Raw genomic sequence first — 18,882 nt, forward strand, 5'->3', positions numbered from 1 at the left:
TTGATCACTTGTTCCTACCTCTTTACACATACTGTATATAAATACTTATACACACATGGATATGGGTGGGTATGTTATTCTCAAAGCTAAGGAAGTTTGAGGTTAACAAAGAGTCTCTGTTTTCTTGGATCCCCAAGCTATTATTACAGACCTAAATTACACTTCAGTCTATTATAACTCTACTGMGCATTTCATTTTATGCTATTTCAAGGCTGCACCTTCTCAAACTCACCATTTGGTCAGAACTGTTTCCAACATGAAGRGAACGATTTGTCAAGTCAAATCCTCCAAAGCTACAGGTTCTCTGCAAAAAAACAAGGATAGATACAATTTTATCACCATGATTAGCTCAGTCCGACCATCTGCTATTTGGAGAAYACCAGTTAAAACACAAATGTCTGCAAAAATGGAAAGAAAGAAACAAACAAAAGGATGAGAGATTATAAATCAAGAAATCTGTTGTAAAGCAGTATGAGTCTCTCTTTTCCAGAGACAACTCCTTGGCCTAAGGTCTGCTGCTGTTGAGTCATCTACTGCCTACTCCTCTTTTTAAAAAGAAAAAAAWAATTTTGGTCTGAGGAAACTGTTGATCTTATGCATCAAGTTTTCCAAGGTGCTGGCAACTCCATCTCTTCACTCCCATCTGCCTTCATAAGTAAGTCCACAGTATCACTGAAACAGAGAATCACCAGCCTTTTGAAGCATTGAATAACCTACCTTCTGAATAGCTGCATAGGCTGCATTTCCACTGAAATACAAGGAATCACTGGAAGCCTAATAGGGTGAGCCCTTGGTAAGAGGAGGGAAAACCCAGCCCAGCTATCCTTAAGCATTGTGTCTCCAGAGACTCAGCAAGCCCTGATTCCAGATTAGATACTTCAAGCCTTTTCTTTGCAATCCAAGAGGTAATGAAACCTGACCAATGAACAAGCAGCAGTACAGTACTCAAGTCACTGGCCCTGCCAGAAGTCTCATGGGGCAAAACAGGGAAATTAAGGTATGGCAGTTACAATTAACTCACACAACTTCAGTGCTGGGCTCTGAGTGTGGTTTTGAAGACAAGCAGATGTCTATTATAAGTATTCTTTTCAGAATCAGAGCTGAGACAAACAGGAGGCAGAAGATCAACACTTGTGAACTAAAAGTTCTTATGGCCTGAACTACCCTACAGAGTAACTTCAAAGACAATTTAAGAATCAATGAGGTATCGGCTCAGACCTACAAAGGACTGTAAGTCAGTGAAGACCCTCCCCCTGAGAACTACCAGCCTGCTTCCTTTATTATGAAGAATCAAGCTGTATGAACTGTGACACTTAATAAACAATTATAAGAGTTCATTCTTTTAAAATAAACACTCTTCCTGCCCTGTTCACCACTTAGAAGCATTCATRTTAATAGCTTTTAGAAGGTTTTATTCTCTAGCTTCTTGCTGCTTATGCCTGGGATGAAAGTTTTTGTACCTACCACAACTCTAGTGGAACTCAAAGCCAGCTTTGTCCAGGCCCCAYACACATTAGGTGAGTGATGTAGAATTTTTCTAAGTGTTTTTTGTTTTTTGGTTTTTTTCCCAGAAGGCATTGTGACCGTGGCACAGGTTTTAAAAACTGTTTTTGGAAAACATTTGAGACCAACCACAAGTAATAAGAGTTCCAGGTTCTAAAGCACAGCATGTTTAGCTAGGAATAAGTTGGTCCTTCTGTGAAGGACCAYTATAACTAATCCTACAGTGTATGGTAATCCCAGAAGAGAGGACTTCTGGAACTGCTCTGAGCAAACTTGTCTGTCAAACCAGCCAGAGATCTTCCTAAAGAAGTCTTCTCAGAGAGCAAAACAACTGTTTGTTAAAAGCTTCTGAGTAAATGAACCTTAATAAGGATGCTTGTAGTTTCACTATGGACCTCCCCATGCATTTAAAATTTAACTTCCCCTTTCAGATTCCAGTAGGGACCCTGGCAATACTGCACCAAATAAAAGGTCTGTGGATGAGAAGAGGGATATTCAATGGAATGGCCATGCAACCAAAAGTATTSTTCTTCTGGGAGAAAACAAAAACTGATGCCATTTGAAAATTTCATGCATGTCCAGGCCACCGAAACAAATATAAATGACAAAAATGAATGGCAAGGCAAGACAGAGTGACCAATTCCACTGAATACACAGGCATTACAATTTCCCTGAGGTTGCAGCAGACAAAGATTAAGTGTTTCTAGGAAGGAGCAGCATTAGTTGAAGCTTGGAAGCTATTTGTGATTTCAGAAAAAAGTATACTGAAAAAGTTAGTAAAACATGTATCCCATTCAAACAAGGCTGGAGAAGAAGCTGACTAAGGAGCTCCTCACCAACAACAAAACACTATCCATTTATTTTTTAACTGCATCTTTGTGATCAATGCAGATGGTTTTCATGATGAAATTACTACAGCGAGACAAGACTAACTTACTAGAAGAACTGAAAAGTTTGTTTCTGTCATCTGCATCTACCAAGACAGTTTTAGAGAGTATTTTTAGTTATGGGGCACCTCTAGAATATATGACTATGCTTTTTTGTCCAAGAGAACCCTATCATTCAACCCATAGAAGGATAAGCAAGGTTTCTCTAATCATTGTAATATCCTTACAGTAAARCAACATGTTTTGAATACAATGTCTGTGACAATTAACAGCATCCTGTGAGAGGCAGGGTAAGCAGTCAATGCAGAAGAAATAGTAAAGCTGCCAAAAGAGAATGTTCATGGTATCAGGTAGAAAAAAACTCCATATTTCATGGCCAAAGAGCATAACGTGAACCATGAAGACCTGGTCACCTCCCACAGGTTATTCAAGGGGACCAAGGCTGTCATTCTTATACCTTATACCTGAAAAAATTAAGTGACCTCTCTCAAATAAAAAAAGAAAAAAAAATCTGTTATTCAAGAGGAAAAGCTATTTCTACTGTATTGTTCACTGGAATATCTTGCTTAATGTTACGGGTGCACTGCTGTTTCCATCACTGAAGCAGGGAACACTGTCAACTAGACAACAGACTAGCTGGCTCAATTTGGAGATCTGGCACCAAAGGCAAGTTCCTAGGAAACTCAGACTCATGGTTAATGGAACTGTCCRAACTGGGTCATATAATCAGGAAGCAGCTTTGGATCCCTCTGGCGTTTTCAAATCACTGAATTTTTCACTATATGCACAATTTTGTCTTGTTCCCTTTTCCATAATGCTCTGAAGGAAGATGCCACCTTTGTTCCATGCTAGAAAAAAGGACCAGYAGTGATCACCACTTTTGGTGGTGATGATAAGCAAGCAGGAGGGCAACGACTACCTAATGCAATACTCCCTTTCCTTCTGCAGCTGTGTTTGTAAGGGAAAATCCAGATTGTGTGACTGAACTGATGAGATGCAGTCTGAGAAGTGAAGGGCCAATTTAAGGCAATGACAGCTGAAGAGAGATAGAGCTGAGTAACAATACTCTATTACTCCAAAAATTTTTTCATCTCTTAGTACCTTTTGAAAAGAATACTGACCCCCAAAGCACCACAAAGAACATATTTACAGCATCTCAAACTGGTGATCTCTGTTTCTGCACTAGGAGAAGTGTTTCGTTGTATTTGCTCTCTATTACTCTGTACACACAGAAATGGCTGACTCAATGAAATTGTTTTCTGACAAGATTATATCAAGCTCTTCCCTTATAGCAGCATTACAGTACTTCACAGTTTCTAATGGCAAAGAAAGCAGAAGCACTGAATTTTAGTTAAAAGTACAAAGCAGAAAGTGTTCGCTGCAACCTCACAGAAACTGCAAGACCACCTTCATGGCAACTCTTTGACTCACAGACTTTTGGTGGATTCTCAAGAGAACCCTTTTAGTACAGCGATCCACTGTGGCAGCCCACTTCCTCTTGGCCTCCTCATCCTCCTCCAGCAGGCATCTCCTCAGGTCCTGCTTGTCGGCCTTGCTCAGGGTCCTGTCAGTAACGGGACGCACCAGCTGTGAGAGGTTGAGGTGACTGTACAGGCTTCTCTCCACCACATAGGTGATATTGAACTCGCTGACAGAGGTGCGCCCTCGTAGCCTTCTGTTTGGGAAGCCACAACCTCCACCCCCTTTGGGTTTGTGCCGCAGTAATTGTATGTCGCAAGTTGTGGGGGATGCTCCTTTCCTAGCAGGGCGCTGGTAAAGAAAAGCTCTGGAACAGGAATAGTTAGTATCCATTTTCTTCAATCGGATCTGCTTCCTTACACTCTGAATCTCCTCCAGGGACACCAGAAGATGGTGCTTGTGCCTGTTGCTGTCATAAAAGCAAATGCTTTCTGTACTTACCCCATGGCTCAGCGAGCCGAGGCTCTTCTTCATTTCCCCATCTGTCAAGGAGCGACAAACTTTCTGGGACTTCTCCTCTTCTGGGTAAGAGAAAAATGTCCCAAGTTTCTTGGGAGGCTTGATAAGGCCACGGCTATCAGTTTTGCTGAAGGTCTTCACCAGTTTGCGGTTAGCTCCCCATGCATCAAGGCTGCTGGATGAGGGAGAAGTAGTGAGTGAGTCCGAGTCGTCCTCTGGCTGCTTTTCACAGGAGCCATCAAAGTAGAATTGCTTCTTGTGAACTCCGGAGTAAAGTGCTGATCTGTCATCCAGTATAGGAGAGTTGTCAAGTGAGTGCTCTTCTACACCTACAGGGGACAAAAGYAGCACAATGCTTGTCATTGTTCATAATTTTCTGTTTCCGTGTAAAGTTTATTGTATTTATTTAGATACCCACTTAAATCGGAAGAAAACTATTCCTTATGTAAATTTCTCAGAACTTATTTTTGAGTGGTTAAACCTGAAGCAGTTCTTTCCATTTGTGAAATGAGAATTCTGGGATGAGTTAACAACAGACATAAGACAACATCCTGTAAATAAACTCATCGTTATTTTAAGTTTCCCTCTTTCATCTGCAGCTAAGTAAGACCAGAGATGTTCTCACTAACAAACCCTTAAAAGCCGGAACTAGGATCTGTTTCTCACGTTTTTCATCTGATACTTTCATACAATGCTCAGCTCTACCGAGCTTACAAAAGGTCAGAAGTATACCAATGTATTAAAACCCAAAAAAGTACCTCTAAAGTCCAGTTTTCTGATACCTAGTGCTGCTGTGGCTGCAGAAAGGAGTATCTTTCACACAAAGTTATGGAGCTGAGCTCCAGGATGAAATTTTAGGTTCTGGGATTCTAAYGGGGAAAGAGGCACCAGTTTTAATCATACAGAATTTATTTAACAGATGCAAAAACAAAAAAGTAGGTCAAACTGCCRGTGTGCCAATTTCAACAGTGTCCTGGTAATGACAGAAACACTTGGTTTTCACCAAATTTTTCCAGAAAATAATTCACAGGAATGTTTTGCAACATAAGTACTGGAGATGGGCAGAGAGCCAGGTTTCCTTTTTGGAGTGGAGATAAGGGAATAAAGGGCTTAAAACTGCAATTMCTATTCACATTTATCATACAAGAAACTTTTCTCTGGTGTTTTCTTTTAAGGAAATTATAGGCACAGGTATTAGATGCAATAACAAGGTAAGAGTCAGAAAAAAGCACACATCCTGCTCTGCCTCCCTGAACAATTTCACAGCATTCATAGCTATGTATCAGACACACACACAAATATGATTGTATTTATTTCTTGCCAAAATAAATTTCTTGCATGACCTAACAGCCTTCATCTTTGATTGCTTCCACAGTCTTAGAGCAGAGCTAGATTTGAACCATTACCAAAATACCTATGATTTACTAAACTCATTTAGTAAATTCAATAACAAGGGCAACTTTCACAATGACAGATTAGCAGCCCTGTACAGGATTACTGCCTCACCTTCAGTTCACTCTGTTGGCAAAACATACTTGACATACATTTGTTGAAACCTAGGATGCTATTTTACCAAGATAAAGCTTGCTGTGATATTGAAAGGATAGAGGATCACATCTGACATGAAACTTTCACTCCTGAGAAATTTATTGGGGTAGGTCTGTAGATTGGAGTCTGCAGATTGGAATGTGGTTTTGACGCCACTTTCCCTGGACTGTCCAGCTCGCTCTTTTCCCCCTCTACATCTTAATTTGAACAGAAAATAGACATTCTCCTGGGACTCGGTATGTACTGATAAACAATTTTAGTCCACTAAGTAAATATGTTTTTAAACAGTTCGTAAAATATGCATTGTGTATCAACACTGTAACAGATGTTATTTGGAGTGAGTCCATGACACAAAGCCATAATGACACAGATGTAGATGTGATGCATTTTTAAGTGCTATGTAAGAATGGTGCCTAGGAATTAGGAAGTTATTTAGCTCACTTAGGAGCAGATTAAGACAAAATACATATGGATTCAGATATTGGCATTCTAGTCAGTATCAGCTCAGCCAAATGTACATTTATTGTGATAACAGAGTCAGTAATAGAAATGTGGGAGGAGAATCTGAGACTAGTGTGCTTTTCTTTAAAATCTCCAGAAACACATAAGGGAAATTAGACAAMGTTGTTTTTTGCGAAGGCGTTTTTGAGGAGGATTATGCAGAATCTTCCTTCTAGGAAACTGCATGTCAGTTTTCAAAATAAGTCTACTCTTACACTATGCTAAAGGCTGTTAAACATCAATGAATTAATTTAAATTTTATTGATGTTTCTCAATCAAATATTATAGCCAACTCCCCAAACCTAGTYACCTGTGATTTCACATTACTTCACACTCATAAAACAGATTCAAAGAACCATGGCAAACAGCTCAACTGATCCAGTCAACTGCAGGTAACTTGGAAGGTCAGACAGCAATCCCCAAATCTTACCACCCTATTTTTTGTGATCTTGCATAGCCCTCTGACATATTCAAATGGGAATACAGAGCTACAAGAGAGATTGGGATGGACAACATTAATGAAGCACTTTTAATCTGCCATATGAAAACTTGGGTGTGGAATTTCTTGAAAGAAGTCATAGGTATCTACTGCTAGTGTAGACATGGCTACTTAAGGGGCCTTCTAGTTATACAGAAGTTATGCAGAAATAATCCATGTTGTTATTTAGCAATAATAGGTTCTGCTACAGAGTTTCCCAAGAGCCAACCTACGAAGAAGCTCCAGAGTGATAAAGYACAAACTCAGAGTCTCAGATAATTCAACCAGAAAAGCCTAGAGCTAGAGAAGACAGGCAGCAGACAAAGAAGGAAGGAGAAGAAACTTTTTTTTGATACTATTGTTAGTTCAGTGATTTTTCTGCAGGGTGCAGGGGTGGAAAAACTCAATTAAAAAAAAGAAAAAAACAACCAACCTGGAAGGAGTGGTACACTTAAGTGAAAGACTGAGGGAAAAAGGAAATAAGGAGGTGAAGGTAAGAAAAGATATAGAGAACAAGATAGATACTTAATATGCTGAAGAGAAAGTCTGGTCCAACTGCAGGAAGGCATCTGCATGCCCAGCAGCCCCTGGGCTGCCTGCTMCTGCGTCTGCTCTCATCCCTGGAGCCTCCTGCTGATCGCTCCCTGCAGCTTTTCCCAGATTTCAGGGGAGAGAAGGAGAAGGTAGGGCAGGCTTCTCCCTTCTTCTCTCTTGGGGCCATCTTTCCTCAGAGCAGTGGAGAAATAATCCTGTTTTGTTTGTCCCATCTCAAAATCCACATTTTTATTTCCAAGGGATCCCAGCTTTATGCCCACCCTATAAGGTGATGAAACCTTTCCAGACAGAGACAGCAGCCCATTCTGGAGCTCTAGACTGGCCATGCTTTTTGTGCCAGCCAGTAACACCATCTATAATGTAAGAGAGGCAAGCTGGATCATAGATCTGCCAGCAGCTTCCTGCCACATATGCAAGATGCATGTGCTCTCCTTAAATGCACTAGGAWGGAATCATAATACGGCTCAGCTCTGCAAAGCTGAGGGGAATTGGCATCTGATGCTGGCCACCAACATAGAGAGGTGCCCACAATTCCAGTGAGGACTCAAGCACAGCTGTGCAGAAAGGCTCCTGAGGATCAGGCTCCATTAATCTGAGTGCTTACACATGGATACAGGTCATCCACAGTTAATTCTGCAGCATGGTGTTCCCAGGGCCTGAACTCTGCTTCCCTTTCTCCACCCTCCTCCCTTCTCTCCCCCTCTCTGTGGGGAGCAGGGCTCATTGAGAAGCCAAATTGCAAGCAGGTTCCCCCAGAAGTAGAAGTTAGCATACACAGGCAGTCACTATCCCACAAGAGTGTCTGATAGAGTTTTGCATTTTGCCACAGGATGATGCCACATGGTTCAACTGCACTGCCAGCCAGCTGCCACCCTCCCAAAACAAGCAGGACCCTCACCTGAGTGCCACCCCAGGCCAGAGAGGAGGGAACAGTGTGGTGGTGGCTCCACTCACCTCCTTGCTGAGCCTGTGGAGCAGCTGGCTGGGATTGCTCCTAGGCTCATTCCCTCCCCAGCATGGGGCATAAAACATAAGCCAAGTTCTAATCTCTTAATGAGGGGCTCTCCAGCGCTGCTCTGAGAATACCAGATCAGCAGTAACCACATTCTAGGCTATCACTTTCCTCCTTCTAAAGCCTAAAAATTCAGTAAATTAAGGCATGCAAAATAGACAAAGCAGTCATTCCTACCGTCCCTTACAAACACTCCACCCCTTCCTCTCCCAACCCTCCACCTTCTGTCCCCTCTCAACAGAAACCTGTATTCACACATGCAGTTTTAACCACATTGCTTTTTACCTTCTGTGCTTGGYTTTTTCATTTCTTCAACTCTTATGAGTTTCTTCCTGACTCTGCGAGTAGAATTCACCAGCTTGTGCAACCTCTTAAACTTCACCGACTCCTCTGTTTCATCATCGGATTGTTCTCTTGACTGGCAAAGAAACAAGGGAATATTAATAAAGCAGTAGTTCCACAGCTTGCTCCTTCACGTCAAGTTAACCAGCTCATCTGCTGCATTGTGTCAATGCAGCTCTGTAACTGGTGTTTTAAGACACCAGTTTTAAGACAGACAGAAACATTTAAATTACTGAGGGTTTTCTTGTTTTCTTTTCCCCCCCCTTTTTCTGAAAGTATGACATACCATTTTGATTTCTAAATCTGTGCAACGTAAGATCCTAGGCATTGAAACGCATTCCTGCCCTTGTCCTTCTTCACATGCATTGTGTAATAACTACTTCCACGTCCTCTTCCAGTATGTTTTAGGCAGGGCTCTTTTCCAGGGTTCTTCTTACCATACCAGTTATGCTCCCGTGGTTCAGTCAGTCCCTGGTCTGTCTGGCATCTCAGAACTTGCAGTTTAAACCTGGTTATAAACAGCTTTTCCAAACTGAAGCTCTGTCATTGACGACTTCTCTTTTTTTTCCCCCCAGTCTTCCCAGAAAATCAAAAACAGCAGCACAAGAAAGGGATGGTAAGGAAAGGAAGGAGGAGACCTCATCTGCCTCACTCACAAACTGCCAMAGCTACAAAATATTCCCTTCCTCCTCCCTGCTCCTTACACTCCTCCTGAAGGCTCTCGAGGCTGGAATTAAGATGGACAGAGCATTCCTCCCGCACTGACCAAGGGAAAACTCTGACCTTTTCAGATATACAGTGCAGTCCATATTCCCCAGCATCCCGTTTCGTTTTGCATCTGATCCAGTATGCTCCGTTCCAGCTGTTTTCCCTCAAGTATCAAACATTACAGAGACAAAAAAAAATTCCCTTCTCTCCAGCAGCAGTGACACAACAAGCTGAAACAATCCATTCCTTGTGAACGAGAAGACAACTTCGATTTTCGAGCCAGATCCAATGTTCAACGTGCTACTTCCTCTGTTTTAATCAGTTCAGAATGTGGAAGGCGGTGGGGGGAAGGGCAGGGAAGGGGAGAGGAGAGGAGGCCAGCAGGGCTCTCTGGCTTGGCCAGGACAGTGCTGGCACCGTGCTCAGCTGCACATTCCTGCGCACAGCACAGGCTCCAGCTGGAGTGCGGTATGGATCATATACATTACTTTGCTTTCGCTCACGGTCCCAGCCAATTCACAGCATTCCTAATGGTCAGCTCTAAAAACCCTCATGCAACTTCCTGTCAGTGCAGCTATCTGGGTTTCCACAGCRTGCTCATCCTTTTTTTATCCTTCTCCTTAATTAAACTTTTAAAAATAAGAAAGATCCCTAACAGATGCAAGCCAAGTAAAAGCAAACAAACAAAAAAAAGCCGGCCCCTTCTCTTTCCAGCGAAAATGCTGTCTGCTTATTTGGAGGATGAATAAGAGAGGCCAAACATAAAAATGCTTTGTACTTTTATAGTTCACTTAAATAGCAGGATGTGATACCAGGCAGATGCCATGGGGCAGGACACCAGTTAGCAGTTGCATGGGTATACTTCCAAAGGCACACACAGTGCCTGAGAGAGTCAGGGCAGATCTAAAAGCCTACCTCCCAGGCATGCACCTCACAAGAGCCCCGGAACCACACCAGAGAAAACTTCAACAACTTTCTGCGAGGGCACTGTCAATTTCCAAATTCCCACAAGCTTCGCATTAATCCAAAATAAGGAGGAATACCAAACTGAACACATATGGCAGTGGAATTGCCTTTCTATCACCCAAGAATTGTACAAGTGCATTTACTGTGGTTGCAGACTGGCTAGATAATTAATAAACTTCCTTTGGGAAGAATCGGACTGTAAAGAGTACCAGCGTTGTTTATATCAAGATAAATTAAACAACAAGATGAGCATTAATTTAGAGATTATGCCTGGGACAACTTAGTGACGCGTCAAACAAGACAGACACATTTMGATAAGATGATAAATGGATTATTGGCATAATCAAGAAGTTCAGTCGAGACTTCTTGGGCCATTAAGCRTATCCTGGCAAGCAACCATCATGCATATTCTGCACTCAAGGTATGTTTATTTTAAATGCACTTACTCTAGGGGATTGCTTTCCATCATTACTTTTCGTACACCCTCCGTTTGCAAGACTACTGTTTGTGAAACTGTGAACTCWGTGGGACTCAGAGAACAGCTCATACCTGGTCCTCCCACCCAGGATTTCACTGAAGAATGAACAGTAGGACTAACTGTTTACCAGTGGTTTGCACCACTGATATCTGATAAGGAATTGTGCCYCCTTCAGGGTCATGAAGGCTCAACAACAGTGAAAAAAAGAGTTTTTACAATGTCTATCATTTGCATTCACAACTACCACAGCAAAARTAAGTGTCAAAATAGCCTCAGTGCAGGGTACTGAAATCAAACTCCAGTGGGTGGTGCAGAGGGTGCTCACCATACTTCAAAATCAATGAAGTCCAATCATAGTAAAGTGCCAGTTGGTTTTCTCTGGCGTTTTAGGACTCTTGCTACCCTTTGAGCTGGGATAGTCCACAAGGGGYGACAGATCCTGCCTATCGCCAGTGCTTTGCTGATGGGCCAGAATAGCTCGTACTTTATGGGTAGATGAAAGACAAAGCCAGTCTCCCTGCAGCAACCTATCATACCAGGTACCATGTGACAGAGGAATCTCCTACAGAAAAAAATGATGGACAGTAAGTTTATGCAAAAATGCCTAAAAGTGGTGACTACACCAGTGGTGCCACTCAGGAAACTTCATTGTCAAATAAAGCCAATTCCTTGAAAATGAAAGCATTTTCAAAAAGGGTTACTCTTCACTTGCTTCCTGTTTTTGAATCAACTTTAAGAAAGGCCTTGGAATTATCAAAAGTTTCCACTTTGGCACATGGGAAACAGAGCTTAATTTTCCAGCTCAAGCAATGCTTTTTTTTACAGCTAATATTAAACAGAAAACAGAAATGTGGAGCATTCAGGCCATCCCTGACATATTTGGAAATCACTGAACTTCTATGCTTTGACTTCCCCAACCCTTTTACCCTCCCCTCTTTCATGGTGAGTGAATTGCTTTTTTTGGTAGCTGTCCCTGACTTCAGATGGGAAAATCACCCCAATGTCCCCATAATGGGGCGRGCTGGGTAAATGGCTTCCTGGACAGCTCTAGCAGCAAGGCTTTGGCACAGAGCTTGGATAGAGCCAGCTGCCAGCCCCCTCTTGCCCTCCTCTCCCTTCGCAGGCACTCCAGTGTGCTGCAGGACTGCAGAAGGGCAGACATGATCTGTAACAGAGCAGACAACATGTCCACAGGATTCTCAGCCAGAAGCTCTCCGGCACTGGAGAATCCATGCTGCACCTCCCGTGTCAATGCTTCCTGGCACCTGGCACAAAGCTGTTCCACCCGGCCAAGCCTCAGTGCCCTTAACGTGCTGATAAAACAGCCAGAGCCCCTCCAGCTCCCTGTCCTGCTGTGCACAGCCAAGGCAGACCTCTCCCTGTGCCCTCAAGGGGAAAACAAATGGATTTGCAGTACTGCAAATAGGAACAACTTAACTTCCATCTCCTCTGCTCCAAATTTTTCCATCCGAAAGCCCAAATGGCTCAACTTCTAATTACTTTGGCTAATGCTGTATGTAGTAATTCTGTGGTGAATGCTTAAGCGTTTCATTTCTGGTTTCCAGGGCAACATTACATCAGATTGCAGACAGCTGGCTCTACGGCCCTAAACCATAGCAAATCGGCCAAAGCCAATGCACAAAACTCGCGCTGGTTGAAAGCGAGCACAGGGCTCGGCCGGGCTGCCGGGGACCCGGCGCAGCCTGCGGGGCCCCTTGGCGGGGCTGGCTGGGCGGGGCCGCCCTTCCCAGCGCCTTGGAGCAAGAGCATCCCCGCATCTGCAATGCTCTCACGGTGCGGAAACCCGCCAGCTTCGAGGGCTTGGCTGCACAAACGCTCCAAGGACTGCAGGGAAACAGGGAATAAATTAACAGCATCTGGAAATACCAGGAACTGCATGCAGAGGACTGCAGCCACCACGCACCACACGGCTGGAAAACTACAGAGGCTGAGGCTCGAACCCACTGCCCAGCTTTTCACCACAAACGAATATGGCCACAAACAATGAAGATGCTCTCAAATGCCGGAGAAATCAATCCTTTCTGCCCCCTCTCGCATCCCTTCACCTTCGAAAACTCCCTTCTCATGCAGCTCCAAAGGCCACACACTTTGCATCATCTCATATGTAAGATCAAAGCATAAAGCTTGATGTTCAGGAACAAATAGGGAATTAGCACACGTACGCTGACATTCTAGGAGCTCTCTACAATTCTGCTCCTGGCACCCTTCTTGCTTTCTCTCCTGCTTTTCTCACGCAGGCTCTTTGCTGCTGCTTGCTTGGGAGGCAGGGCACACGCCTTGCTCTGCCGCTCTCTAACATCCAGTCCAATTCACACGCCACAGAAATAACAATCTTAACCTCCCTCTTTGAATTAGTGCTTCACAGAGAGAGAGAGGGAGAGAACTTACATTTATTAGCGTACTTGGAATTAATTGGCAAAATGTAAACCAGAACTAAGTAGCTAGCTTTCAACAGGACTATGTTTGGAAACACTTCAGGGTTATAGCAGCAGTCCTTAAACACCAGGCAAAGCTTGMTATCCATGTCCCAATAAAAATGTGTAAGAAACAGTAAGACAACAACCCTTTAAAGCTATCATAACTGATTAATTTGCTTCAGCTCCATAAAAAACCCCAATCATTCATGACTTTTACACGAGCTGTGTGAAACCATTTAGAGAGATGTTAAAATTTTACAATTTGCTTTATGCCCAGTAATAATTCAGCCCCAAACTGAAATTTCCAGGAAACCCTCTGTCTAAGAAACAAGAAAATCTTCTAATATCTGATTAAGCTCAAGCTGCAATTCTCTTTTGCTATCACACAATTTTTGTTCAGCAAAGCGAGGCAAAAAATCACATTTAGATTCATGGACATATCACATCACATCTCCCAGTCCTGTCTAGCTCAGAACTACAAGCTCTATAGGAAATGCAAAGAGACTTTGCTGTTCCCTTTAGCAGACGTGGCTACACGTGTCCTTTCTTCTTTGTAACAGGCTTTACATCTGCCAAAAATCCCAACCATTCTAACTTGAAAAAGTTTTTTATTAAAGATGCCTGGATAAAGTCAGAGACAGGAAAATAGAACAGAAAAGAACTTAAAAGCCCAAGGAAAGGAAAAAGAAAACTGAGAAAAGCCAAGCATGCTGTGCTGTGCCTAAGAATAACCACAAAAGCCTTTTCTCTTTCTCCCTCTCTGAAACAGGAGGTACATCCTCCCCACATCGTGCTGCATTCTCAGACTTACCAGCTTCGGCATTTATAGGCCTAAAGCTCAGTTTCGAGTATTTTCCCCCGAGTCCTCAACCGCTGTCAGCCTTGTGACCCTAAAATTTAGGAGCAGACACTTCTTCGTAAGTATTGTATTCGSTCTGAATTCTGCACACAAAATGACTCTTCTCTGGAGTTACATTATCAGACACCGAACTGGCTCCGATTCCAGTGCTGAATATGTAAAGAAGAAAAAAGCGTGATGCTGGACTCAATTAGCTGTTTTCTGCTCACTGATTGATTCCCCCAGTTASTCGCTAGCTGCATAACTTGCAAGAAAGGCATAAGTCATCAGCTCTAAGCAAATCTTCTATTCACCACAAGGAAAAAAGGGAGTGTTGTACATGGCAAACAATCCCTGTTTTCACTGACGAAGGCTTGCTGACCTCTTGCTGGCCTCCAGTTCCTTAATTACTGTCTATGGAATTTCAGTGAAAGAAAAAAATACAGAGAATCTCTGCAAAGCCAGGATGAAGAGTGACCCTCAAACACCACCACTAGAGTGGAGGCTGTGTCTATAGGAAATATAACTTAGGTCCTTTACCAGGCTGTTTTTATTTTCACTTATTTTTTTTTTCACAAAAATCCCCTGAGAATTTCCCTTTGTAAAGGGCTAATTTGAAATAAAAATAAACCTTGCTTAAATTTTTTTTAACGTGGTGAACTTAGATACTTYTTTTGATCTTTCTCCTTAATTTCAGTGCTAGAAAAGAACATAACTAAGAACTGGAAAGAGAAATGTTGGTCCAGAATTAACCATGTTGTGCCTTTATAAAGCACTGCATTGCGACTTTCAACTTCTCTGCCTAGGCTGGGCTCTGATCTCCTTCCTTAAGAAACAGACTCTGACATGCTCAAGTAAATTGGCATTCCTTTTCCAAGCAACCATGCCTTATCCCAAACCTTGCAAAAAATCTAGAATGTAGACATTTTTTCTCAGAGCACAAGAAAACAAGCACCAAAACTGCTACTAGTTAGAAGCACTGCTATCCATTGGTGGAAAGCAGTAGCAAAGGCATTCCACAACAGCACCCTCATAAAAGCCAAGGAAGATTTCCCATAATCAGAACCATACAATCAGTGATCTGTTAAYCTGCAAATCAATCACATTGGGAAATCTGCAAAATTTAGCTGTACTAAACATCTRTTTCCTTTGATGACTGGTTGATTTTAATGAGCACCCCAGTCAAATATCCTTTTTCAGTTTCTCCACCTTTGYACTAGTGACTGTGCTGTACAAGTGACCATATACAGCTTTTCTACTCCCTAGTAGTCATGGAAGCTAGATTTACTAGTGTGCTGTAGCTGGGTTCTTATCCTTGAATCACTTCARCCCCCTAACTCTGATGTAAAGCCCTATGGAAAATTCTAAGCTTCAGATGAAACCAGCTAGTGTTCKCCAGTTTCAATAACATACAAGTCCACATCAAGCGAAACATGACAGCGACTTCCTTGAAATGTATCCCACATTCCCTTAAGAGTTCATGGCCATGAGCGAAACTGATCTATGTTTGGGGCTTTGCAACTTGAGTTTTGAAGGTTTTGGGTTTCATTAAGAAACTTTCACAGGCCACTAATCCTTGCAGAGGCTGTTTATAGAAAACTGCATGAAGTTAAGATGTGATAATCTGTATCATATCCTGAAGTTACAAATAATGGCCTTCAGAATTTTAAAGAAAATTAACAGAGGTCATAAATATTTTTTTTGCCAAGAGAATGAATTGCAAGAGCTGTACAAGTCTAAAATGTGCAGCGTCAGCCCCCTCAGGTAACCACGTCTGGGCTTGGTCTGTGATTACTTACAAGAAAATCAAAGGAGCATCCAACGGCTCCTTTGGTGAGAGATACATTACACATTAGCTGGTGACGACACTGCTTGCTGAAATAAGTGGGAAATATTTGTCATAAGTAATGAGAGCATAAAAGTTTAATTCTCCCAGGAGGTCTGTCTTGATACAAGAATAGCTGCTTAGGCAAATTCCTAGCTGTTAACTGTTTCCAGGTTTTAGTTTAATTTTGAGAAGCACATTGCCAACATGTGTATCTGCAAGCCAGACATATTTCCTCATTGCTAAGCACTTCTTTCACTGATTAGCATAATTMATTTTAATGACATCACAACTGTACTCATGTACCACTTGTCATAGGTATATATAGCAAAATGAAGCTCTGTGTTACATTATTCTGTATCTGTTACAGGACAACATTCTTTTCCAATTCTCCCAGATTCCTCTATACATGGAAACAAAGRTCTTTAACAAGGTTCTCTTAACTGAATCTTGTGTTTTGGCAAGGTTAAGAGGATCCAGGGAGAATTCCTATTCTTYGGCATAGGCTGTACTATTAATGGAGTACTCCACTGGTGCTGGAAACCCACCTCTCGACTTCTTGGAAAACCAAGGGTAAAACAGCAATACATGAAACACAGCAAAATTCATATCACAGAAACAAAAGAAAAGAATGAGACTTTAAGTGAAGGCTGTAGTAACTTGAATTACATTCTTAYATCTTCAAAAACAATCAAGCTGTTAAAATTACCATCCAAAGCATGAGGAAGGAAACATTAATGTTGGGGAAGGGGGACAAGTAGTAACCAATCGRGGGGCAAGTAAAATTTTCTATTGTACCACAAGTAAAGATTATTCAACCTGGGTCTGCCAAACAGGGCAGTGAAACACACGGCTTTCGAGTTTCCTAATGCTTGAACTGAGCAAAGCTTTGTTCCAATTTAATAGGTTTGGTCTCAAGAAGATGGGGGCAGGGAAACCACACTATGGATTACAGCATCTCCTGCTGGCCGATGCATGGAGAACAGGAAAAAGCTGGTACCCTCCAGGTAACAAGCAAAAAAATTAGGCGTTGCCAAAAAGCAAACATGRTACAAAAATGTGAACTAGTATGTTAGAATAAATATGAAATTAATTTGCCTTCCCACCTCCCATCTTCTTCAAACACACRGCCAAACATTTTGCAATAAAGTAAGTCCACAGTAAAGTAAGTCTGAATGCCGGCAAACTGAAGTGGTTATGAACACGCCTAATCGCAGCCACTGCCTGGGCGTTACTGTAAGCTTTTTGAGTCATGACAGAAGGAAGATTTTTCTCAGAGAATTTACAACTGACTAACTACAGCAGCAACTCCTGCTGGCAGTGAGCAGGAGGTTTATTTGGGCTACATTGCTGCCAGCTGCTCAATACAATCCTGTGGTGACAATGTTTAGTCCCACTAGGGATAGATCCCTAGCCAAGCTGCATCTGATAAGAACACTGGTGGGTCTTGCATCGTAAATAATACTTAAAGAGGTGACACAGTTTTATTCTTAAATACTTTTCAGCAGTTTCTTCTATAAATGCTAAAGTGTCCTGAAAAGTTTCAGGAAAAAAATAGGCAAAAAAATCTCCTCAGTGTTCTACAAAACCAAAAATAAACACATTAATGGTTTCTTGCTTTGCTATCACCACTCCTCAGAACTGACCTTACATTGGGTTGTGTCATGGGAACTGTAATGACGATTTGCACTTCTCTCATCAGAGTTTTTGTATTACTATATCCATGGGAATTCCTGCTCTTATGCATAGATAGAGAGGGAAAGATCGTAACAAAATATGCTTTAATTCTTTTGCTAGTAGCTTTCACTGAGAGGTGCTGGACACTGTCCCTGTGATCAGTGGGAAAGGAGGGCAGCCAATTCCTCCCAGGACAGGTCCCTGTGATACATACGCAGCGTGGGAATTCAACACTGCCATTTTGAGGCTGTGCCTTATTATAGGTGCTTTTTCATCGTAACAGTTACTAAGCACTGACAGCATTACAGGAATTTGGGCAGTAATAATAAATACACCATCCAATACAACGAGGCTCATCAGTGCCTTTCAGGAAATCTTAACAGAAATTGGATCACTAGATTCTTTGGAGCAAAGATGAAAGCTCTGCATTCATTCACAGTCACACTCAGCAGCAGCAGCTCCCTTCTTTTACTTGAAAGAGCATGCAGGGCCTGGAGGCAGCAAAAAGCTCTCCAAGAAGGACTAAAACACAGAAACATCCTCTTCTACCCTCTAGTCTTACATGGAAAAGAAACCTTACCAAAAATAGTGAGTCCTGGGATAACAGCAAACCAGGACTAATACTTTGAAATACCCACATTTACCTGCAAGTTAAACACTACTGTTTAAAGTAAAACAAACCTTATGATACCCTACTCTCCACAGATACCTAATGCTGATTCTCAATATACATTGAGCTTATTTTCTTTATTTAACTGGCTATACTAAAGAAGGGCTCTCTCCTATTTACTCTAACAGTCCTGTATTATAAGCAACAAAAATGTTAACCAATGGTTAAAAATTTTAAGAATCCACCAGTACTATGAATAAAAATCAATTAAAAAGTATCTGCATTTAGAAAGCATCCGCATACTGAAATACAGTATAACCTTGAATAATGTGGATTTGTTGTAATTATGCTTAAAATTACTCTTGAGGTAATTGGTTCTACCGAAGTTACACAGTAATTATTTCTTTTCTTCCTATTCTTCACACTTACCAAACAACACAGTAATGACTGTCATGAGTCAGAGATAATTATATCAGACTTAATCTTTTGTCAGASTCAGGTCTGTACTATGGGTAACACAATCCTGACTCAACAGCTTCAGCATCTCTGGGACTGAAATGAATACAACTCAAAGTCCA

At 42.0% G+C, this 18,882-nt stretch overlaps 1 protein-coding gene across 7 annotated transcripts in view; it reads right to left on the reverse strand.

Annotated features, from left to right (window-relative positions):
* The window catches only part of LOC130572353 (SAM and SH3 domain-containing protein 1-like), a 519,165-nt gene that overhangs the window by 23,432 nt on the left and 476,851 nt on the right, over positions 1-18,882 (reverse strand). For 4 of the 7 annotated variants that reach the window (XM_057363993.1, XM_057363992.1, XM_057363995.1 and 1 more), the window contains exons 9-11: positions 8,708-8,840; positions 4,311-4,657; positions 233-304 (exon numbers count right to left, since the gene is read on the reverse strand). In XM_057363993.1, coding sequence (XP_057219976.1) covers positions 233-304; positions 4,311-4,657; positions 8,708-8,840 — 552 coding nt within the window. The other 3 variants (XM_057363998.1, XM_057363999.1, XM_057363996.1) reach the window with 3 other exon arrangements.

Source organism: Malurus melanocephalus, unplaced genomic scaffold (assembly GCF_030028575.1).
Source record: "Malurus melanocephalus ecotype Western Australia unplaced genomic scaffold, MMel_1.1 scaffold_33, whole genome shotgun sequence".
Taxonomy (NCBI): domain Eukaryota; kingdom Metazoa; phylum Chordata; class Aves; order Passeriformes; family Maluridae; genus Malurus; species Malurus melanocephalus.